A 24,818-nucleotide genomic window follows, 5' to 3' on the forward strand; every position below is an offset into this window, starting at 1 on the left:
ATTATTTAGATGTATTGAAATTTATATATAATAATTTGCGCAAGTATAACAATTTATTAATCAATTTATTTTGTGTATGTATTTATGTGTCGTATTAAATGTATTAGAATATGCTTAGCTTGAATCAACCATTTGACATGTAAAATATTTATGGAAATTGTCACATTATGGAGAGGCTTTGCTTTTATTTAATTTAAGTAAACTTTAAATATTATTAATAATAATTAAAATTAAATTAAATAAACTCTTTAATATTTTTTACGATAATCCATTTTTTTTAACATTTTCTCAAATGGTATACTATTTGAGAGAAGATTTAAAAGCAAAGCTCTCCATAATGTATATAAATATTTTACATGTTAAATGGTTATTATAAGCATATTCTATAATATAAATACATTTAATACGACACCAATGTACTTTTAAGCGCAAAATAAATTGATTAATAAATTGGTATATTTGCGCAAATTGTTATATATAAATTTCAATACATTTAAATAATAAATTAATTGATTGATTAAAAATTATCGTTAAAAATAACACCCGCTTGCTCTCACCCTAAGCTAACGGTATAACTTCGCAACAGGTTCGGGTAGTTATCTGGAGTATCTCCTAAATATGGTAACCATTGATTTAACTGTACATTTTGTAATTCATGTAATCATATACAAGCTGTGCCCGCGAGTTCGTCTGCGTGAGTGCGGTATATTACGAACCGGTTTAAAACTACGTGTTTTTGGTACGTCTAGTCAAATTTAATGATAATTTGTTACGCCATTAAGGCAAATAATGTCACTTTCACATATTTTATAGTTGTAGTAAGTACATATTGTGTTTTCAGTCAAGTGTTTGCTCTCGTTAAACTGATTAAATATTCTCGCGTATTCCCGTGACTGGGAAAGGTGGTGAAAGGTTAAAAGAAGGAACACTTTGGGGTTTTTAGCCAGTAAGAATCCGGCAATACCCGTCTACCACTCCAAGGGTAGGTTCGGTTGATATGAAGATTTTAGCCAGTTAAAAAAATGCCATTACATTTTAGTTCAAAATTATTGATGTAATAACGTATTGTATTTTAAATATTAATATTTAATTAATGACCATGCAAGTTTATCAGTATGTACAATTTGAAAAACAAAAAATACTCCAATAAATTACATACTGAAATGACTGAAGTTAGGTTTAAGACATGTTTTCCGCTATTTAGTCTAGATTTCCAGAGATAGATGAAGAGCCTATGTTTGTCCTCGCGATGGAATCTATCTTTTTATCTATTTTAATTCCAATTTGTTCAGGTTAAAATTTAAACAACTGACGGTTCACCTGTTGGTAAGTTGTATTGTAACCGTCGTCTGTATATAATATATGAACATCACAATGGAAACTATGTTCCCATGTAACGGTGATCACGTTTAGTTTACCTATGTTTACAAATAGACAAACATTTTCATGCACATAATATTAGTATGGATTTTATTTACTGTCTTCTACTAGTTTTCAGTGTATTACGAACTGTATATAGTATTCCTTTATCTATGGTATTACAACGTCATACAATTGGATTTTAATAAAATAATTACAGATTCACTTCTAGATTCTTAACCAGTTTTCATTTATAAATTATCTCATCTGTTTCAAATTATATATCATTATACACGTAAATAGTATTTATCATTGTACAAATAACATAGCAAATAGCATACTGATAAAACATAATTATTTAGATGATTTAGTAAAAAAATTTCAATGTTACATAATACTATTGTATATGTATATATATAGTACATAGTTTTGACATTTACAAAGTTATAACATAAAATCAGATAGGTGTGTAATACTGCTATTTTTTTTTATTTATAAACTAGCTAACCGCCCCGTCTTCGCACGGCTGTACATGTCTACATATAAACCTTCCTCTTCAATCACTCTATATATAGGAGCGTTTTGGTTGTAGGGTAAGAAGACGACGGTTACCACTTACCATCAGATGAGTTGACAACATGTTTGTCATTGCAGTTATATTAAAATCGAGGAATATTAATTCCTTATCTATAGAAAATCTTAAACATCTAATAAACCCGTAAAACATTTTTTCCTTTCGAACTATTGTGTGTATGTATACCTAATTTTTTTTTAAATGCACTGCCCACAAAGATCTCTGTTTGCCCAATGGTTGACTGGCAGAAAATACCTCTATGGTATTAAGTCCGCCATATGCATCTATATTTGTGTATTTGTGCATAAAAGATTTAATAAACAAATAAATATAATATTTTCTTATTGGCATTGAACGCAGTAAACTCGTTACAATAATGAATACATAAAAGCTAAAACCGAAACATACAATAATATTGGTAATTTTAGATACTTTGATGAACATGGACCATCAAATAAGTTTGTTTGCAAATCTGGTTCAGGGTTGCCAACCTCAAAACTTTTATTTTGTGTAAAGGAACTAGAAATATATTTTAAGTAATTAAAATGAGACAAAAGTTGACGGCCCACCTGATGGTAAGTATATGGTAAGTTTATTTGGTCAGGTCAGTTAGCCTATCGTGGTAAATTCACCATAAATTTATTACGATGCCTTCTAGGGGGAAAATCGTGGAGGTCAACCTGACATGGTAACCCCATTGCTAGCGATATACCATGTCAAGTTTATTTACAATATATATTATGTCTAACATTAACTGAACCATTATATATTATAATAACCATCACGCTATCGTATAACGTACGCACCACTCCGGCGTTGTCATTCCTGAGATTTAAGATGTCATGCATCACATTCAGTAATTTCACTGATTTATCTCAACAGACGGCTGATATAGGTGATACGGTGGTTTTGTTGGCTGTCAATGGGACTTTTTTTTTGTATTTGATAATGGAATGGTGCACCTGCCTGCGCTAACGGTTTACGCTGGCGGGGCACCAGCGGAGGATGATAAGATGAACATGAGGTCAGGTCAGTTAGTCCATCGTGACAAATTCGCCAAGAATTTATCACGATGGCTTCCAGGGGGAACCGCGTGGAGGTCGACCTAACATGGTACATTGCTAGCAATGGTAGTTACTAGTTCCCATTACTGACAATTCCCTTCCCCCCTGTCAATGGGACTGTCGCTAGCGGTGGGGAGATCCTTACAGCTATCGAAAGGCAAAGGCACGGAGACACCGAGCTGTACGTGTTGTCTAGCAGGCACAGAATACCAACGATGTGACCTGACAGTTACCTGTCACGGCTAGCTGTAATTGTTATGTGTATATGTGCGTATGCATATGTATATCTTTACTAATATTATAAATGCAAGAGTAACTCTGTCTGTCTGTCTGTTTCGCTTTCACGTCAAAACTATTGAGCTGATTTAATGAAATTTTGCACACAGATAGTCTAGACGCTGAGAAAGGTTATAGGCTACTTTTTAATGCGAAAAAGGGTTCTAAGGGGTTTAACATATAATCTTTCTTATTTACAATTACAATCTTATTTACAAATTTCGACGAAGTCGCGGGCATAGCTAGCATATACATATGTATATGCTAGCTTTATATAACGTGTGTTTATATATGTTAATCTTAATGTTTACTTGTTGTTATATGAATATGTGAATGCAATGGTTGTCGGAAAATGATTTTCTTTCTTTCCTTAGCCATGGAAAAGAATTCGTAAAAGTGTGCCACATAAATGTAAATGTAAATTGGACTCCAGTCTCCGCAATTAGACTATCATTTGTCGTTGTGCGTAGAGCCAGACTACTAAAGTAGCTTGGCTGGAAAGCTCCTTCCAAAAGCGCAGAAGTCTCCTGGAGTCTTCACAGGCTTCATGGAGCGACCTCACCGTTCCGAGGATTTGTCTGTCCCCTATTGTGTACAGGTGTTTGTTTAAGGGACAATGGCCCGTTATTGTCCCTATAATTATTTTGAGGTTATCCCTATCTAGATTCAATAGGCGTTTTGTCAATCGATGGTTTGGTTTTTGGAATTGCCACTTTTGATTGTTTGCAATCAGTGGTTTGAATCCATCTTTGGTTTTGTATCTCGGTGGATCTCTGGCGAATCCAGGTTCGAAATGAAAAAAAGTGTGCCATATTTAGTATAGGTAGGTACTCGACACTCGTACGGTTGTCAACCCTGGTTTGTATTCATCGAGCCTGTCATAAATTTATGCCTAACAATAGAACTGATTCTGTGTCAATACTATGTATCAATTTATCGCAGACCCGATCTTATTATTGTGACAAATTAATGCATGACCCGATGATATAAATATCAGTCCAGATGTTTATTTATATATTGTTCATTTGGCGTAGTTACCGCCATTAATAAACATATTGTTGGAAACTGTTATATATATATATATATATATATATATATATATATATATATATATACACCTCTTTATTGTGTTTGTTTTTTTATAATAACTATAGTGTTTTATATATCTGACATTAATCAATACAAAGTAACTATACCGGTACATTTGTTTGCTTTCTTCGCATTACATACTCGTCTTCAATCTTCTTTCTTACCAAAAAGTATAAAAAACATATGTTTATAAATATACCAGAAGCATGCAGATATACTTGTCATATTTTAGTAAATAGAGCATCGTGTAATGGTTTATAATCCGATTCAGACTCAAAGGTAGTCAGTTCGAATCGGATCGATAAAAACTGTAGTAATGTATGTAATATTTCTCACCGACTCTTTAATACTAGAAACATCGATGATAAACCAAACTATTCCGAGTATAGCGAGTAGAGTGAGTAGACTCGCCCTTTACCACGTTGGATTCAAATATTTAATATATTTGAATCCATTTATTACGAAACCGTAAACTCTGGCTTCTTGGATAAAGCCACAGATAATATTAGTTCTAAAACTATTGTTTACGAGTTAATGAACTTAAACAATACGTAAGTATACCGCATACATACGTAAACATATAAATATGACTTAAGGTCCTCCAGTGAGAAATTTTTATAAAAACATCCACTGTAACAAATCGCAGCGGATTTCTAAGAATTATAAGTTCAGCAATATATATATACATGAATAAATAAAATATAGAAACATTAAAAAATATATATACAATCAATAAAAAAATGTATTCAATTAAATGTAGTCAGACCAGTGTTACGTTCACCAGAAACTCGACAGTTGACAATGCTTGACTATATATGTATACACATATATGTGACTTATAATGATATAACAGTCGTGTATGTTAAGGAAAATAATATATTAAAGTATGAGGTAAACCTTGGTTGCTTCCATAGTCTTCCTTGCACACCAACCTGTAGCAGTATCCATGGGTTATATTAACTTGCAGACACACTTAAACACTTTATTGTTAACTAGCTATCCGCCCCGGCTTTGCATGAGTGTACGTATAGTATACATATAAATCTTCCTCTTCAATCACTTTATTTATATTGCTAAAAACTTGATTAAAATCCGTTGCGTAGTTTAAAAGATCTAAGCAAATAGGCAGTGGAAGCACTTCACTTTATTCTATATAAAGATTTATTTAAACGGATTTTAACACGAATAATTTATGGTAAACAAAGATATTTACCTCTCTCGATGTTTCGACTACGTCACACTAGCCGTGGTCACGAGCAGACTGGAGTAACAACAATGCCAATATCGATAGGTGCCAGTAGTTTCAACTACCGTCATTTTTTGTAATAGTGTAAAATAAGTAATACATTTTAATATATAGGATTTTAATTTTATGTGACAAATATGTGCTCTTATCGAAACACAATTTTAGGCTTAATCAACACATCAAAACACAAATCGAGAATATATCGAATAGTAATTTAAAATTGCAGGTCTATTTTCAATTCAAACCATTTTAGTACTTACAGTTCTTTGGAAAAGCAATCTAGACTAAATCGAATTATGATACATAATAACTTTTTTGGCAATATATGTACAATATTATACATAAAAATATATACAAAGCTGGTAATAGCAGCTGCCTCAGCTTTGTTCTTACATAGACCACAAAATATATCTTAAAATATCGTGATCTATTACTTAATCGTTACTTTTCACAACGTTATATAGTCAAGCAGAGCTTGTGTTATGGGTACTCAACATAAGATACTTAGATATTTTTTTGTAAATACATAATATACATAGTAAACACCAGATACTTATGAATACGTATATACCGTGCGAGGAAACGAATCCGCGACCATCGAAGTAAAACAACTAGTTGATCGAGGCCATCAAGAATAGAAGAGTATAAAAAGGTGCTAAACAAAGCATCCAATTTTATTGAATTGGAATTAGTTTCCTGAGCAGACTGGCTGCTCCTTTTAATTCAAAACCGGAACCCATCATAATTATTTTATTTTCTCATTTAAATCAAACAAAACGGAAATATTTGAAGGTGAAATAAGGAAAATTCTCATGTTACCTTGGGAAATTCCTTGCATCGTTAAATATTTAATGCAGGTACTTTCCTTATTTAGTAGGGTCTATAAGGAAATTAACCTACAAACTATGAAAACCTGTATAGTTTGAATATTAATATATAAATATGTTGCTTAGATATTTAATGTGTATTAAATCCTAAGGCAAAGTCAGTGCGCCTTCGACAAAATGGTGAGGGTTCAATCCCAGAATATAAATTCCTAGGTGTTACCTGCAACTTCGTTGAAGAAACTTTCATCTGCAATTTCATTCCTGTTCAGGTATTTCTTTGAGATAAAAGATAGATTGAAGAAGCATATGTCCTCCTGAGATCTTTATGTCCATATTTCATTAGGATCAGTTTAACTGTTTAGTTGTGAAATGATAACAGACAGATAGGAAGACGGACAGACATTTTCATTTATACATAATATTATTGTGGATTATTAAATTTGTTAGGATCATACATATATAAAGATGACAATAATAACCCAGGACAATTCACATAGGAAAATTATTCTTATTCTGTCAAGCCTCATCCCTCTTAGTTTGTTGCTAATGTTATCGATGTTTCCATCACTGAATAGTCATTCAGAAATATAAAATTACACATAAATATACATTAGTGTTCCCAATTCACATAGTAGGTACTGTCTATAATAATTCCCAACTAAGCAGCATATTGATCATAATAAGACAGACCTAAATGTTTAATTTTTATATATAGTAAAACACCCAGAATTATACAAATATTTGAATATAGTAAAATATTTGGCATCGAAGCCACGGAAAATATAGCGGTGAGCTAAACCGCTAGATCACTGCAGTCTCTGCCGTTCTCAAGCTTCTAAGTAGGTCAGTAAATAACTTAGGCTACGTAACTTACTGTCGATCGTATGAATTGCAAATATGCGATTATAGCGTTCTATTACGAATATCTGATGCAGATCATCCTACCAAAGGTATGAGAGGATTTCACCAAAGTTTTGGACCTCGAACCGCATTCTAGCTATTCCCCATAACTGTTTAACAACTTGCGGATGAACCATGAAACTTGTGCTTGTTAAAGGACAGAACAAGTTTTGCACTAAAGAGCTGTACAAGTAACTACAAAACTATGTTCGCAAATACTAGTTACTAAAACGAGTACTCGTTATTATAGTATCGTAATAAATTTCGTAACATTTCCAATGTATTGTACCGTACATATTTATGTTACAAAGGTAGACTTTATGCAAAGCTTTCTAGGTAAGTTTGAGCGAAAGAAAACTTATTGTTCCTCTCACAGACTATTACGTATAAAATGATAAAAAAACATGTTAATGAGCATGACAAATCAATTTAATTAATCAATTTAATCACTAAGTGGTATTTTTTATAAGCTTTGTTCTGTGAAAGATGGCAATTAAATTATAGGGTACGGAAGCCTGACACCATAGTTCTCCGGAATGGCAACTTAGAGAGGTTCCAGGGGACTTGACAATGTAATATCCGTGGTGCATTTCCTGTGCTTAGGAGAGTTGTTTAAGCATTAGGCTAGTCGTAGGCTTTTTTACCAGTCTAGTTACATAAAAAGTAAGATTCCTACAGTAGAACTAAATAACTAGTTATTCAGAATGTTTAACGTACTAGCTCCATAGTACTCGGTATATAGGTATGCAATAGCTCTAGTTACTGGCTTGTCAATTCGTCCCTGCTTGTAGTTCAACTGGCGCTGGGAAGGTTAACTTTGAATGTTATAACTTCAATATAATTTACATATTTGCTTGTGTCTGTCAATAATATATTGCAAGCAATAACTAATTGTCGTAGTGGTTTGATTTATAAATGTTTAAAATATTAAAATAACCATAAGAAGTCCATAGTGGTCCAGCGATTTAGCACATCATTTTACTTTCGATGTTCGCGGATTTTATACTCGATACCATTATATGTATATTATGTGCTGTAGATTTACTGCAACTAGACGACTGTAGCAATAGTAACTGCAATAATTTGAAAGTAACAACAAGGTCCTTCGTTACACATCCCGTTGGTAAAAGCTGTACTATACCAAATCATTTACCGTGTGGAATTTTTAAAAAAGATTTTTCGGTCTCTATTTAGGTATATGGTGCAAGTGTATTTTAATAATTAAACGGTTTTTAATAATTAACCGCATGTCTATTAGTCATAGTCAGTCCTACTCTTGACAATAAAAACACTTTGTAGATATATGTATAGCGTGGCTTAGGTAAATGCCGCGCTAAATATATTGTCTGTATGTATGTGTATAATAAAATAATGTAAATCTATTAATAGGTAGATATATTTTTCTAAATATTAAAAAATACAATAAAAGGCACCGACGCACAAAGATAAACCGAACAGAATTATGGCCACATCTTTTATACAACTCCATCTGCAAATAAATAATAATAATATAATTATAATTACGTATCATTATTTTCGTGTCGTCATATGACAAGTGGGATACGTGGGAAAGGGAAGGAAGCATTATGTCGTCTCTAGCGCACACTGCTGGCATCATGCGGGCATTAAGCATTGGTGTTCTGTGCATTAAGCTGTGAACGGCGAGTAGGAACAGTGGTGTGGGTCTGAGAGCCGATAATTAGTAAAATAAACATTATAAGTGTAAACAAATACACCCAGTATCCAGATTTCAACCAATGGTAGTAGTAGGGTATCACAAAACATTCATATATTGTCTACATATTATAAATCATCACCTAAGTACATGAACAGCACTACGGATATTATTCTTAACATGTACATCTATTACCCTGTAATTTCACTGCCTTATATAATCCCTTCACTGAAACACATCTTACAAACATACATTGTTGACATAGGTAAGACAGAGGTACTCAAGCAGAAGACATGTAGAAAATATACGATTGAATATGTTTTCTTTTTTTTTAATCTATGCACCATAAACATTAATACGTATATATAACCTTGATGCGACTTTTGATGATCGTGGGTTCGATTCCTCGCACGGTACAAACATTTTGTATTCATGAGTATGATTGTTTGTATCGCTGTGGGTGTTTTCTATGTATACTATGTATGTATTTACTACAAAAAATATCTATGTATTTATATCAGTTGTCGAGTACCCATAACACAAGCTCTGCTTACCTTGGGACTAGAGGGCGTTGTGTGAATTGCCATATTAATTATATTAAAGAAATGGGTCTATCATAAATAATTTTAAAGTAAATAAAGTTATTTAGTTCTCGACTACTAGGTTAAAACTGTAATATAAACCAAAAACAATGAAAACAAAACATATTAATTAACAAATATATTTAAATACCTAATTGCCCCCGGATTGTGTTCATTCCAAGTGACATTTATGTGTATAACAGCTGGAAAAATAAAAACGATCAAGGCTAGAAAGAAGTCACCCATCTGAAAAAAAAATTAACATAATGGTACTATTATTTAAAACATATAGAACTACATGCCGCCCCGAGTAACTTCGCCTGCATCGCACTTAATTGACATTTATCATTATATTTAACTTACTACTTACGCTCAACTTACATACTATCTTTTTCACTTTTTCTCTTTATACTCTACTATTTCTACAATATAGAACTTTATCATCTCTAATAAACGTCTCGTAGGAAACTAAAAGTGTGATTTAGCAGGTAATGTCGGTAGTTAGTGAATTAAAAACAAACAAAAAAACCTAATATGTATAAATAGAAAAAAAAATGTAAAACTAATATGTACAAATAGATAAAAACATATTATTAATATGTGCGAGACAGCGGTAACAGGAAGGACAGCAAAATAGCTACTTCATCCAGGTCTTAGTGACATGTGATTATGGGGTATTTGTAAAATTAATCGCAATAGCTTCCAGGGAGAACTATGTGGACCTCTAGCTGATAATATATATTGTATAGATTTATATAAAAATTCAGTTACACTTACGAAAACCATCAATTTGATCATATTTGGAAATAGTAAAGCGATAGCTGTAATTGTGAATACATGCAGCAATCTGTAGAACCTTTCCCAATAGCCTCGTTTTCTGAAATATTAAATATACCTTCTATTTTTATTTTTTGGGAAGTCAGGTACTTGAACCTGTAGCACTACGGTCTGCGACCTACATACATAGATTGTGCTTGCCCTTTTTCAGAGTTCGCTACCGAGACCCATCAGGGACAAGAATTGAAGGATATTCTTAAGAAGAGCTAAGCGATGGAAGATATACCTTCTATCTATTAACTATATATAATATGATTTTTTTTTAAGTAACTGGAATAGTCAACAATCAACCTGATGGTACGCGTGACCGTCCCTGTATACATATGTTATTACGCCATTATGTTATGATGTGGCAACCCAGATATTGTTCCAGAGGACTAAGGTGTCATGCCTCTTGCCCTATAATTTCACTTCTTAATCTGCATCTTACAACCTAAACGCAGATAAAAGTATTAAGTAAGAAAGTGTTACATATAAATGTAGTTGGTTAAATATGTAGACGGTGGAATAAGGGCAGAGGAAGGTCAAAAAAGAGATGGATGGACTGTGTGAAAGATGATATGGTAAGAAAGGAAGTAAATAACTAGATGACTGCGAACAGGGATGAATGGGACAGAAAAACATATTAGGCCCACCCCAAATAAATGGGATAAGGAAGAAGCAGATGATGATGATGTTAAAGGTACTAAGTAATTGCTATTGTACCTTAAATATTTCTTTCCAATATAATGCCACATTGTCCGAAATGGAACCCAGAATTGTACGGCAAACGTTACCGCCAACATTGCTACCAGTAAAAATCGTAGTATGATTGGAACCCTTTAAAAAAACAATAATTTATATGTATATCACAAGCTGTGACAAGCGTGACTTCGTCTTTCGAAGCACACTTTCGCATTTGTACTATTAGTATAGTTGTTTTTAAACATAATTTTTATTATATTATCTTTTTAACCAATATTTGAAAAGAATACGAGCTGACTTTCTTGTCAGTTCTTCTCATCTCGAACGCATTCCTAACCGATGATGGTAGATTTGATATATCATAAGAGTCTGTAATAGGCCTACGTGAAAAAAGATATTTTGATTTGATTTGATTTATATCTTTGTAACTATGTACGGAAATATACTAACGTGGTCCTTATTTATACGTAAAATGAAAAATAACGGAATTTACCACATTTTATCTATTTTTATTTAGATATTGATATTTCGGTGATGTTAATAAAAATAAAACATAAGATTCCGGGAGTTTCTTAGTTTTACGTATGAATGGAAATTTAATGAGCTTACTATGTTTTCGTTTTTGGCGACAATAATTATTTAAACTTAGGAATGCGGAAGTTCTTCACGAAACATGCTGCGACGAATGCGCTGTATAATTATAATAAATTTCCGTACTAGTTTAATATATGAATGAATATAGTATATAACTATATATATATATAACCTGTAAATATATATATATATATATATATATATATAAAAGCATATTACAGGTTATATATATTTATCTATGTATATTGTGTATAATAATTATGTTTATTTTATATTTATATCATATAGGTATCTATTTATATATTAGTACAGTAATAATTCTCGCTAATACCCCACAACACTTTCTGTTTATACCCTAAGGTCAGCTGGGAGAGAACTCCATACGGCATTAAGCTTTCCTGTTGTACAAAAATTTTCGTTTTTGTTCAATAAAGAATAAATGAATTAGTATTACATTAGTATATGTTGTAACTGGCTAATGAAGAAATGTTTTATATTCTAAATTTGTATTTAAAATTTATAGTTCTTTTATATTACATTCTTGTTTTTGATACTTCAATTCATTCTTTCTATTCCTAATTGTCAGTAGTCTATATTAATATATATTTTTCACCGTTTTACCAAGTCTTTTTTCTTATTACTACAACAGTATACATTTCACAAGAACAAGGGTAATAAATATGCTTAAAATAACAAAGCTAATAGTTAAACATACGTTTCCATCGGCATATGATTAGTTATAGGTGTTCTACAGGACTCCCCCCACGCCCAGTATCCAAAGAATCCTATAATTGTCACAGCGGAGACCACAATTGCCATCCCTGAAATCATTGCATAGTATAAAACAAAGTCGCTGTCGCTGTTTGTTCGTACCTATGTATGCTTAAATTTTTAAAACTACGCAACGGATTTAGAATCTTTTTTTTTTTAAATAGATAGAGTGATTCAAGAGGAAGGTTTATATGTATAATACATGTACACCCGTGCGAAGCCGGGGTGAGTAGCTAGTTAAATAATAAACTTGAACAATTCACGCAATGCCGTCTAGTCTGAAGCTAAGCGGAGCTTGTGTTATGGGTACTAGATAACTGATAAATACTTCGATACATTTTTTTTTATATAAGTACATAATATACCTAGAAATCTGGGTGTTTTCTATGTATAATACGTATTTATTTAAAATGCATCCATGTATTTATATCAGTAGTCTAGTACCCATAACATATGCTCTGCTTAGCTTGGAACTAGATGGCACTGTGTAAATTGTCCTGAGATATTATTATATAGAAAACACCCAGACCAAAACAAATAATCCTACCATGAATTAAAATATTTATATCGTTTGTGGAATCAAATCCGCGACCATTAGAAATAAAGCGGTGTGCTAAACCGCTATTTCACCGAGGCCGTCTATAATAGCTTTACTGAAATACGTCTTATTTTCTCAAAGCACAGAAAGGATAATACTACATCTCAAACTAAAATATAAAATCGATGAAGCTATGTCACGCTTCAAATAAACATGAATATTTTAAATTGCATGTCTGGCACTTTTTTTAATAAAACAAAAACAGGATTGTGACATCTTAATAGTAAAACAAAGCAAGTGTATATCGGATATACATTTTTGAGTTCCATAGTTTTAGGGTTAGAACGAGCTGATTTCTTCAACAAGCGTTGATAGAGAGTAGAATTTATTTGGAAAATCATTACATAGTATAAAACAAAGTTGCTGTCGCTTTTTATCCGTTCCTATACATGCTTACATATTTGAAACTACGCAACGGATTTTGAAGCGGTTTTTTAATAGAGTGATTCAAGAGGAAGGTTTGTATATATTATGTATATCCGGGCGTATAATGTGTTCCTCTGGAGGGGATGTTAAATTATCGCATATATATTAAGTTATATACTAGTATAATATAAATTACTATTTGATTAGGTAAACTAAAAAGTACTTTGTCTCTATAGATTTAGAATAAGTTCATTATACAGAGAGAAAAAGGAAGGCTTCGATTACAGAGCTTGTTTTATGGGTATTAGACAACTGATATTAATACTTATTATATTTTTTCTTTAATGTAAATGTTTGTACCTTGTCACTGAATCCGTCACAGGGGCAATTCGCATTGTCTACGAGGAACCGAATCCGCGACCATAAAAGTAAAGTGGTGTGCTAAATATATAAATCGTATAGGCCGTACCATAGAGGCCGCCATAATTATAGTGGTCAGTATGAACAAAACAATAGTAAACGGAACCCTAAAAATATAATCCATCTATGTTAGCTTAGAAACATAATTTTAATAAAACTCTACCCAGACAGTCTCTTGACACAAAATACGTCTAGATTGTAGACAGATCCTTCTTTTATTTCATTCAGGCTTTGAAGCTATACATAGATTTAGTAAAATTATGTACGCGGATTATTATATTTTATTTATTTAGAAAACTCAAATAAAATATTTTATTATACATTTTATGTATGTTATAGCATACATAATTGTGCTTCATTTTTGTATTTATAACAAATATTATAAATATAAAAATGAGTTTGTTTCTGACACTTTCGCGCTTATCCAATAGGTGTCTGTTTTTGTTCTGTTTTGGTGCCCAGCAGCCGAGTTCGCTCCCACATTGGCTACTAGAAACAAATTATTGAAAATTCATTAAACAATGAAGAATTTGTTAATATGCAAGATTAACAAATTCGCGACCATCCGTAATGAGGCAATGTGTTAAATCGCTATATCACCGATAGCCGCAGGATAAATTTATCTAGTAGTATATATCTAAATGTAGAACTATAAATTTACATCGTCTTATATTTCAAATCAAACACTGAGATTATACTGATAACGGTACAGTAAAAATTTCATATTCTTAAGAATATATTATACATAGGTGTCATTACAATTCAAAGTGTAAATACATTGAATATATTTATTAAATGTCCACTTTAATAGCGAATGATGAACTCGCGGGCAAACGATAGTGATAATAACAAAAAAAAGTGTCCTTTCTGACGAACACACGGACTATTAATTTTTTGTTTGCAGCAGCGCGGGTAGATGGATTTGAAGCCATAATGCGTAAAAGAGCTGCATCACTGATGTCTAGAATTCGGGGGAGCTCAAACAGCATCCTAAAAACTGTTGCGAATATACCTGATTGTCCGCTCCAGAGGCACTGGATAACGTTGCATTGTGGACCCAGTGCTTCTGGACGTGGACACAGATATATGAATTAAATATATCTACGTATATGTATATTATAAGTTACTAACATAGTTTTATAAGTTTTTACTAACACAATATGGATGTAATCCGAATTAAAATCAAATTAATAAAAAATCTTTCAGACAAAAAATATGTTTAACTTACCATACAATATGACATAGGTGATATACTGAGGTGTTTTCATATTATTCTCCACGGCTAATATTATTGGTATACCGTCCATACTGTAAATGCAAATCCCGCACAATTGTAAAAGACCGTGGAAATTCTTCCATGCGGGACGATCATTTATATTATTCGATATTGTTATACTATAGTACATAGTTGTAATAACACACACCGCTGAAATTGTACAAATAAATATATTCAACCACCAATCAAAGGGTGGCTGCTCCACCCCTACATAATCTTAATAAACGCGAAAGTTTGTGAGTATGGATGTTTGTTACTCTTTCACGCAAAAACTACTGAACGGATTTTGATGAAACTTTACAGTAATATAGCTTTAACATCAGAATAACACATAGGCTATAATTTTAAAAGACAATGTAAATTGAGTAAATGTGATACAGACGAAGTTACGCGGGTTAGCTAGTTACAAATATAATTGTTGTTGCAATAAAAGCTTCATGAGAAAAGGTCACAAGTTTGATTTATATCACAATTTTCCTTACTATAAAAACAAATTAACTATTAAAAGTTTCGTTTACCAACAAATAAATCTGCGATGAAGGCGAACGGTGCTAGATATTTTAAACTTCTAATTAAGCTCAATAACAGTAGAGGTATCATTGATACAATTATGTAAATTCTTAATGTAAAATTTTGTTTCTGTACACTTTCACATACAGCTTCTAATACCTGTAATATGATATTACTGAAATAAATAATAGTTTGGGAAAATAATCAGATAACATATAATATGACAATTATTTTGTTAAACAGTAAAAAATGCAATAAAATAAGTACACAAATAGAAATTTACTTTCATCAACTCTCAATAACTGATATAAGAAGATTTATTCATCTTTACATAGTATAAAATGAGTTGCTTTAGCTTTCTTTATTTATAAACTCTTTATTGCACCAATAGAATTAATACATAAGAAATACAGAAAAGAGATATGGAATACAAAAGTCGGTCTTATCGCTAGATATACTATTACTAAAAAATTTATTTTAAAATTTGTTTAACCGCAACTGCTGGCACAAATTTAGTTTTTAATTTTTATATTACTAAATCTTAATTTCTTAAATTTTTAATATTAATTACTATAAATAAATAATTAATTATTATTAAAATAATTAAAAATTAACACTAAAATTTATATGTAAAATAAATTCTTAAACTATAATTTTTTTTTATTATTATAAGTAATTAATTTTAAATGAGTTGCTTTAGCTTTCTTTCTCTTAAATATTTGAAACTATGCCACGGATTATAATGTAGTTTTAGCAATACATAGATATAGCGGGTAGCTAGTTGAAGATAAAGAATAAAGTAAAGTAGAAAAATGAGAAAGTAGCTCTTCCGAATAATCTGTACCTGTTTTAGAGTATCGGCAATCATGATTTCGTAAATGCAACAAGTTCCGCATAGTTGTGAGAATAGGCAAAGATCCACCGTGTATCTGAGAAAGAAAAAATAATACATGATGAAATAAATATACAATACATAAAAACTTATTACTAAATATGTAACATTAATATTAGCAATATCTTCATTAAATACCTACAAGATATTGGATTTAAATTTTTGATTTCGATTTTATAGCTGTATAATTTAGAGAATAGAATACATAAGATGATATGATATTTTATATAACTTGAGATATATACTGAAATTAAGATTCGATTTAGATCACTTTTTTTTTTAACACAGGGGACAAACGTACATGTGCATGGTAAGTGATTACCGCCGCCCATGAGCACCTGCAACACCAGGGGAATTGCAAGTACGTTGTCGGCCTTTTAAAAAGGAATAAGCTCTTTTCTTGAAGGTTTCAATATCGAATCGGTTAGGAAATACCATTGCTGGATTCCACAATGTGGTTGTGCGTGGCAAAAAGTTTCTAGAAAACCGCACTGTGGAAGACCGCCATTCATCTAGATGATCAGGATGGTATTCTTGGACTTCATTCTTGACATAGATAATATGTTTATATAGTTTAAACAAAGTATCCCCGCTGTCGGTACGCTAAGATCTTATAAATTACGCAACGGATTTTTATGCAGTTTTCAGTAATGTATAAACTGATTCAAAAGGAAGGTCATGTGCATGAGTACAGAACAGTTGAGTAATTCAAAGGTTTGTATTGCACACGTGCGAACCCGGGGCGGTTCGCTAGTAAGTAATAAAATTAACAATTACCTGAATGCTTTACTATATCTTCTGCAGGATTTAAGGGGTCCAGTTGCTACAGATGCCTCCGCTAGATCCGGATAAGTAAGTTTTGGTACGCGAATTTTTACATACATCTTTTTGGCACAAGTCACCAACATCTGAATAATATATTGTATGAATTATTAATCACTTCCTATTACCACAGATAAGATAATATTACGTAGAGTACTATTTAATACTTTAAAGAGTAGAACATCTTTCAGAAGATTGTAAATATAGGTGTGCGGTCGGTAGTAATTGATATACAAATTTTAAAGAAACAGACTATCGACAAATAATTAGGATATTGAAAGTAAGATTAATATAAGATAGAAGGACGGCCTCGGTAGTCTAGCAGTTTAGCACACTGCTTTACATTCGATAATCGCGGGTTCATTATTATCATGATTAGATTAGCATAAATTATTGAAAGAAAAGTGTATATGGCGAGTGACTAATGACGCAAGATAATACTCACAATCATGAACAGAGTCATCATCGCTGACGATAAGGGACCAGGACTCCAATAACTGTGACAGTCACTAAAGACGTCCAAATGCCAGCGTACATAAAACCTTCATGCATACCCAGCACACCAGCACCTAAGCAGCTTTTGATTAGATGACTCAGAGACTCCAGGAAACTGTAGCAGAGTTATTAAAAGAAACATTAAAGTAGGTAAAGCGTTGTAAGTAAACTGAGAGGATCGTAGCTTAGTGTTTATTGTATGGTCCTACGTCAAAAAGAAATACTATGTGTGTCCGTTTATACCTCTTTCTGTTCGACTTTGCGGACACCGATAGATACTGATAGGAAATAAACAAACAGACAATTTTCGCCTAATCACAATTTACCGATTTTATTATGTACAATAAAAAATACATTTTAATAGAAATAGAATATAAAAAATCTTTACTTAAAATAGGTAAATATACGTAACATTTAAATAGTAATATGTCTATATTCGACTACTCATTCGTATCTAATTCATTAACTCTTAATCAATAACTTTTATTTAATCACTCATTAATTAATAAAACATTGTTGGTTGTGGATTTTCTCTTTCTAGTATATAATTGTACACCGTTCTTTTCTGCCACTTATTAGAATCTAATTCACTATTTCTTACACACTCACTCGCACGTAATTATTATTATCATTAATAAGTATTTTTTTCCGTTTTCTCACACCAATTAAATCTTATATTTTATAACACAATCTTTGAGATTTTTTTCTGTGCTACAAAAGTTAATCAATCATGTAACGAGAGAGTGTATATGATGTCAAAGATGTGAAAAATGAAATACTTAAATATCAGCCCCGTAGGATATGTAATTGTTGAGAAAAACTGAGATTTCTAACGTTAATATTTGCGATGCGTCGTCTTAACACACTCACTTTGTTGAATACGGGTTTTGTCCTAGTACATAATTGTACGCACTTCTATTCTACCAATTATTCGGATTTAATTCACTATTTTTTACTCACTCCACTCTTACTTAATCATTAATAATTAAAACACTTACTTTGTTGAATACGGGTTTTGTATTTCTAGTATATAAATGTACACATTTCTATTCTACCACTCATTCGGATCAAATTTATTATCTTTTACTCACTAACTCTCACTTAATCACTCATTAATATAGTCAAAATACTCACTTTGTTGAATACGGATTTTGTCTTTGTATATAAATGTACACATTTCTATTCTACCACTCATTCGGATCAAATTTATTATCTTTTACTCACTAACTCTCACTTAATCACTCATTAATATAGTCAAAATACTCACTTTGTTGAATACGGATTTTGTCTTTCTAGTATATAAATGTGCACACTTGTGTTCTACCACTCATTCGGATCTAATTTAATATGTTTTACTCACTAACTCTCACTTAATCACTCATTAATATAGTCAAAATACTCACTTTGTTGAATACGGATTTTGTCTTTCTAGTATATAAATGTGCACACTTGTGTTCTACCACTCATTCGGATCTAATTTAATATGTTTTACTCACTAACTCTCACTTAATCACTCATTAATAATTAAAACACTCACTTTGTTGAATACGGATTTTGCCTTTCTAGTATATAATTGTACTGCACAGACTCTATTCCTGGATAATATTCGTGGTACAAGGACAATTCACTTCTGCCTCTATTGACATACTGCGATAATTCTCCTTTCAATGTATACACTGAAGACGTATCGTACTAAAAACAAACAATTACAAAAGTTACACGTACGTATTTATAACGAGGAAATCGTAGAAACTTTTGAGGTAGGGATGTTAATATTAGAAAAACATAGGTGTTGACATCGATGTTTTTTTATTACAATCGAGCTTGCGGCTCACCTCGTGGTAAGTGATTACTACCGCTCATAAGCACCCGCAACACCAGAGGAATTGAAATGGTATTTTAGCTTCTGGCGGGTGAAACTCAGCAGACAACATGTCGACGTTGGTCTATAAGCATCGATGTAAAAATTTGACGTCCTCAGTTATTTAGCATATCGCTTCATTTTCGATTGCACTGTGCAAACATTTGTATTCATGAGTATGATTGTTTGTGTGTTGTCAGTCTGGGTGTTTTCTATATATTTTATGTCTAGTATTTATACTATTTATCTGGTAACCATAACACAAGTTCTTCTTAGCTTAAGACTAGATAGCGCTGTGTAAATTATCTAGGGTTCTTATTATTATTATCGATTGAGAATCATCGTGCAATGTTTCTTCTCGGTCTCCCTGGTATAATATCATTTTGCGTTATAAATATTATGTTAATGACAAAAAAATCATTTTATCCTATATGTTTTGTTCAGATACTATTTTGAATATCCATTTTTGTCGATATTATCGGTCAGTCAACGTTAATATTTAGATATTATTAAAGATTGGATATCGATGTTTCATAAACATATTGATCATCCCTATTTTGGTGAAGTTTTCAAATGAGTTGTATAAACTTTGTATGTTTTCAGACCTATAAAAGTTATAGTATAATCAAACGCAGCATTGTACTTACATTGTCGTCATTATATGCACTTGTGTCCGCTGTATTGTCCTGAATAATAAAACACGTAAATAAGTTACATATATGTACGTTGGATGTATGAAAGTATGAAGTATTGAAAGATGCGTGTAATGGAGTATGGTGAGAATGAGATAGAAGGATGGTGTGAAATAGAGAGAAGGATGCGATACGGAAGTGAGGTGAGGTGCGGAGAGAGAACGGGAATTTAGTAGAAGTTAAGACGAAAGCTAAAAGCAGTAGTCAGGAGTAATCACATAGTATAAAACAAAGTCGCTGTCGATGTCTGTCCATCCCTATGTATGCTTCAATCTTTAAAACTACGCGACAGTTTTTGAAGCTGTTTTTTTAATAGATAGAGAGATTCAAGAGGATGATTTATATGTACATATATACATGTATACCCGGGCGAAGCCGGGACGGGTAGCTAGTAAAATGAAGTATGGGACTGATGCTGTGTATTATCTAGTGTTATTATTAATTATTTATTAATTTTATGTTCTCGAAATTATTATTATTATTATATTATTACACCATTGTTATTACTCATACTGAAGAAAAGAGATTACTATATAAATACTGTATTCTATGCTTACAGGTAACTATAATTCCTTACATTTTGTGTTGAATTCAAAGTAGCGGGATTTCCATTCATTTCTGCATTATCCTGAAAATATATAATCTGATTTTGATAAATATTTCACAGGTACGTTTTAGACTCGTATAATGTTTTGCTTACAATTTCTAAGTATTATATATACTAATGCGTTAGCTGTATAAGTATATTATCATTTTTTTTTAAATTGCATGGTCATTTTGTAGGTATATATGAGCATTTTTTTATGTAACTAGAATGGCTTGCAAGCCGATGTCCTATATGATGGTAAGCAATAACTGTCGCATATACATGTACAACACTATGGAGATCACATTGTCGAGTGACACCCGTGTTACCACTCATGCGTTGCCATTTCAGAGAACAAAGATGGAATGACTCTTATCCAATAATAGAATTTGCATTTATATGAACAGCAACACGGACATAAAGTTCGTATCAGGCAAGCGGGAGTTGATCTTCAGCTGCTCCATAAGTCCTTCAGCGGGTTTGGAGTGTCATCTGCACTCGTCCCCCATCGTGCGGTGAAGCTGTAAAGGTCAACGAAAAAACGGACAAAGTCTTGTTTGTTGAGTCCATTTTATTATCATGCTTTATAAAAATATCCGCTATTATGGATTTAATTTAGTAGGTAGGTAAGAAACAGTCGACATTTTCTTATTTAACAAATTACAGATGAAGAAAATAGAACAGGTTATTAAATGTATTTATTAAAATATATGCATTAAATAATAGCTCTTACAACAGTACAGGCGTATAGCTGTAAAAATGTATAAATCAAACAGACAGACAAACATATGTTTGCATTTATAATAGTAGTATCTATATTCACTTTTTTCTCTGGATCCATAATGTTTTCATTCGCTACTAATTTATCCTGAAAGAAAAAGCAAGTGTAAGTGAATTAAGAATATTATTTTTATTAATCAAGTGTAATTTTAATAACAATCCAAAATAATTTACATCTAGTCCCCAACCAAGAAAAACTTGTACGATGGGTACTAAACAACTGATTGAAATACTTAATTACATTTTTCGACACAGGAAAAAAAAAACAATCAATACATATGAACACAAATGTTTGTATTGTGCGAGGATTCGAACCTTAACCATAGGAAGTGAGACGGTGTGCTAAACCACTGAAGCTGTAAACGTATCTAAAATAACGATAAAACATTTTGTATACGTAATATTTACTTCAAATGATCGCGGGTTCGATTCTTCGCACAGTACAAACGCTTGTATTCATGAATATGTTTCTTTGTAAAATATATTTAAATACTTATATCAGTTTAGTACACACAACATAAGCTCTCCTTAACTTACGATTAGATGATACTGTATAAATTGTCTGGAGGTTATTATTATTATTATAGTAAAAATAGGTCTTCTCTATACAGTACTTTATACACTTGAAAAGACTAAAGAATATTAGTTTTTTTATATACAACAATATATCTGCTAACATTAAATACAAAGACAAAGAGGAATCATTGTAATTGTAATTATTTACCATTCCTGGCACAGATATTGCGAACACGAGCTTTATATATCTTAGTAACTTTCATTAGAATATTAACGCGATACTACCTGTGCGCGCGATTCCAATGAAATTTATAGGCCGTGTGTTATTCTGATTTATAAGCTATATTGCTGTAAAGTTTAATCAAAATCCGTGTAGTAGTTTTTGCATAAGAGTAACAAATCATTTATACTTATAAACTTTTGCGTTCATAATATTATTATAGTAAGATTATATAAATGATACAATAAATAGGTTTTACTTGTAATCTTCCACTATTACTTATTCATATTCTGAAATATATATATTAATAATTATTAGTATATAAAATATTGAATTTATAAATTATTTGACGATTGTTATTATCAGGAGAAATAAACATTAATTCTTCGTTGCGTATAATTGACAGACTTCAAAGTCTAGTCTAAGTCATTGACATACAAGGCAATACTTTTTCTCTAACGACCTATCTAAACTTTTTATCAATATGTAACTCTAGTGGCGCCCTCATTTTCATCCCTTTGTACAATTGAAGACGGCCTCTGTGGATGATAATAAATCTTTAAAAATAAGTAAAGCATTTTATGGGTGCCAGATATGGATCTCTGAGGATCTCAGTTTTTCTATGCTGTGAGTGCAAGACCCTCTTATGGAAAACTGCTTTATTTTTTACAGAAAACTTTGTGCCGACCAAATCGCGTGTCTCTTAACTAATTGCAAGGAACATACTACTACTACTACTATATACTAGGAATATACTATACTATTGGTACAGTACAACATACATACATATTTATAAAATAGCGAGCGGACGGGTGGCCGCGAGTGCCCTGGATTGGTTGGCCTGTTCCTACAGTGTAGGGCATTGTTTGTAGTACTTGTCATAATTTATATAATGTTGTATATTCTCTTATTAGCTGTAATGTATATGTACTTGATTAGAAAATTATGTGCAGGGGCCAACATATGGCAGTTACCCTAGCGCCTGATGGCTCTTGCCGGATGATATTTGCTGGGATAAAGTGAGCAGGCGTTAGAATGGTAATTGTGTGTGGGTACATGCACTTCACACGCTCTTAAATATACGAGTTAATAAGTGCAAACATCTTCAACAACAATGTTAAACACTCAACAACATATACGAAAACATTATCCTTCTTCTTGTAGCTGTTTTTAATTGAAAACCGATTTTGAGACTTATATTTGGACATACTTAATTTTACGAATAAAAATACGAAATTTTATTTATTGCAATAATGAAAAGTTAAATTCTAGTATGCGCATAAAAATTGTTCATTCGTTTAAACAAAAAGTAAATTTATAATAAAAATAAAATATTCTATAGTTACTCTTTTCAGTACTAAATTACATACGAATATACAGCTTTATTCGTGTACTATGCGGTAACAAAATGCAAAATATGTATGTGTAAATCCCATACCGATATGAAGTACTCGTATGCATCATAACGAACGGTATGCAAACCATTTATTAATTAGATGCGTTGCCGTGCAGATATTTGTAGCGGAGAGTTTATATGAATACTACTATTATTTTGATTGCATTTTGAAGTAGACCGAAAATGTTGGCTCTGTCAGTACCGGTTGCTTCAACAGTAATGCAGCTTGCTTTGTCTAAGCCCGCCTGCGCTAACTGTTTACGCTGTTAGGGCACCAGTGGAGTATGATAAGATGAGGTCAGGTCAGTTAGCAAGTCGTGACAAATTCATCAGGAAGTTATCGCGATGGTTACCAGTAGGAACCGCGTGGAGATCAATCTGACATGGTACATTGTTAGTAATGGGGTAGTTCGGTGTCGGTGTCGGTGTCGGTGTCGGTGTCGAAGTCGGTGTCGAAGTCGGTGTCGAAGTTGGTGTTGGTGTCGGTGTCAGTGTCAGTGTCGGTGTCCATGTCCGTATATGTGTAGAAGTCGAAGTCGGTGTCGAAGTCGGTGTCGAAGTAGGTGTCGAAGTCGGTGTAGAAGTCGGTATCGAAGTCGGTATCGAAGGTGGTGCGAAGTCGGTGTCGGTGTCGGTGTTGAAGTCGGTGTCGGTGTCGAAGTCGGTGTCGGTGTCCACTGTCCACGTCTGAATATGTGTAGGTGTCGAAGTCGGTGTCGATGTCGGTGACGAAGTCAGTGTCGAAATGGGTGTCAGTGTCGGTGGCCATGTCTGTATATGTTAGGCGTCGATGTCTGTGCCGGTGTCGGTGTCGGTATCGAAGTCGGTGTCGAAGTCGGTATCGATGTCGGTGTCGGTGTCGATGTCGGTGACGAAGTCAGTGTCGAAATGGGTGTCAGTGTCGGTGGCCA

The 24,818-nt window shown here is 32.4% G+C and overlaps 1 protein-coding gene across 1 annotated transcript; it reads right to left on the bottom strand.

Annotated features, from left to right (window-relative positions):
* Positions 1-8,733: 8,733 nt before the first annotated feature.
* Positions 8,734-24,676, bottom strand: LOC131841581 (proton-coupled amino acid transporter-like protein pathetic). The gene is made up of 13 exons (XM_059189901.1): positions 24,593-24,676; positions 20,365-20,403; positions 19,394-19,548; positions 17,845-17,971; positions 17,317-17,447; positions 16,492-16,576; positions 15,656-15,806; positions 15,090-15,287; positions 12,422-12,527; positions 11,134-11,247; positions 10,369-10,468; positions 9,743-9,837; positions 8,734-8,824 (listed from the first exon to the last, which is right to left on the bottom strand). The coding sequence occupies exons 1-13, from the start codon at positions 24,674-24,676 to the stop codon at positions 8,746-8,748; spliced, it is 1,464 nt and encodes a 487-aa protein (XP_059045884.1). The 3' UTR covers positions 8,734-8,745.
* Positions 24,677-24,818: the final 142 nt, after the last annotated feature.

This window comes from Achroia grisella, unplaced genomic scaffold (assembly GCF_030625045.1).
Source record: "Achroia grisella isolate CSIRO2021 unplaced genomic scaffold, CSIRO_AGI_Agris_v1 utg1847, whole genome shotgun sequence".
Lineage (NCBI taxonomy): Eukaryota > Metazoa > Arthropoda > Insecta > Lepidoptera > Pyralidae > Achroia > Achroia grisella.

Coding starts and splice junctions, on each gene's coding strand:
- LOC131841581 (XM_059189901.1), bottom strand. CDS start 24,676: ATGGCCACCGACACTGACACCCATTTCGACACTGACTTCGTCACCGAC. Junction 20,404..24,592: donor ACACCTACACATATTCAGAC/GTGGACAGTGGA, acceptor TTTATTATTCAG/GACAATACAGCGGACACAAG. Junction 10,469..11,133: donor ATTGGAAAGAAATATTTAAG/GTACAATAGCAA, acceptor TTAATATTTCAG/AAAACGAGGCTATTGGGAAA.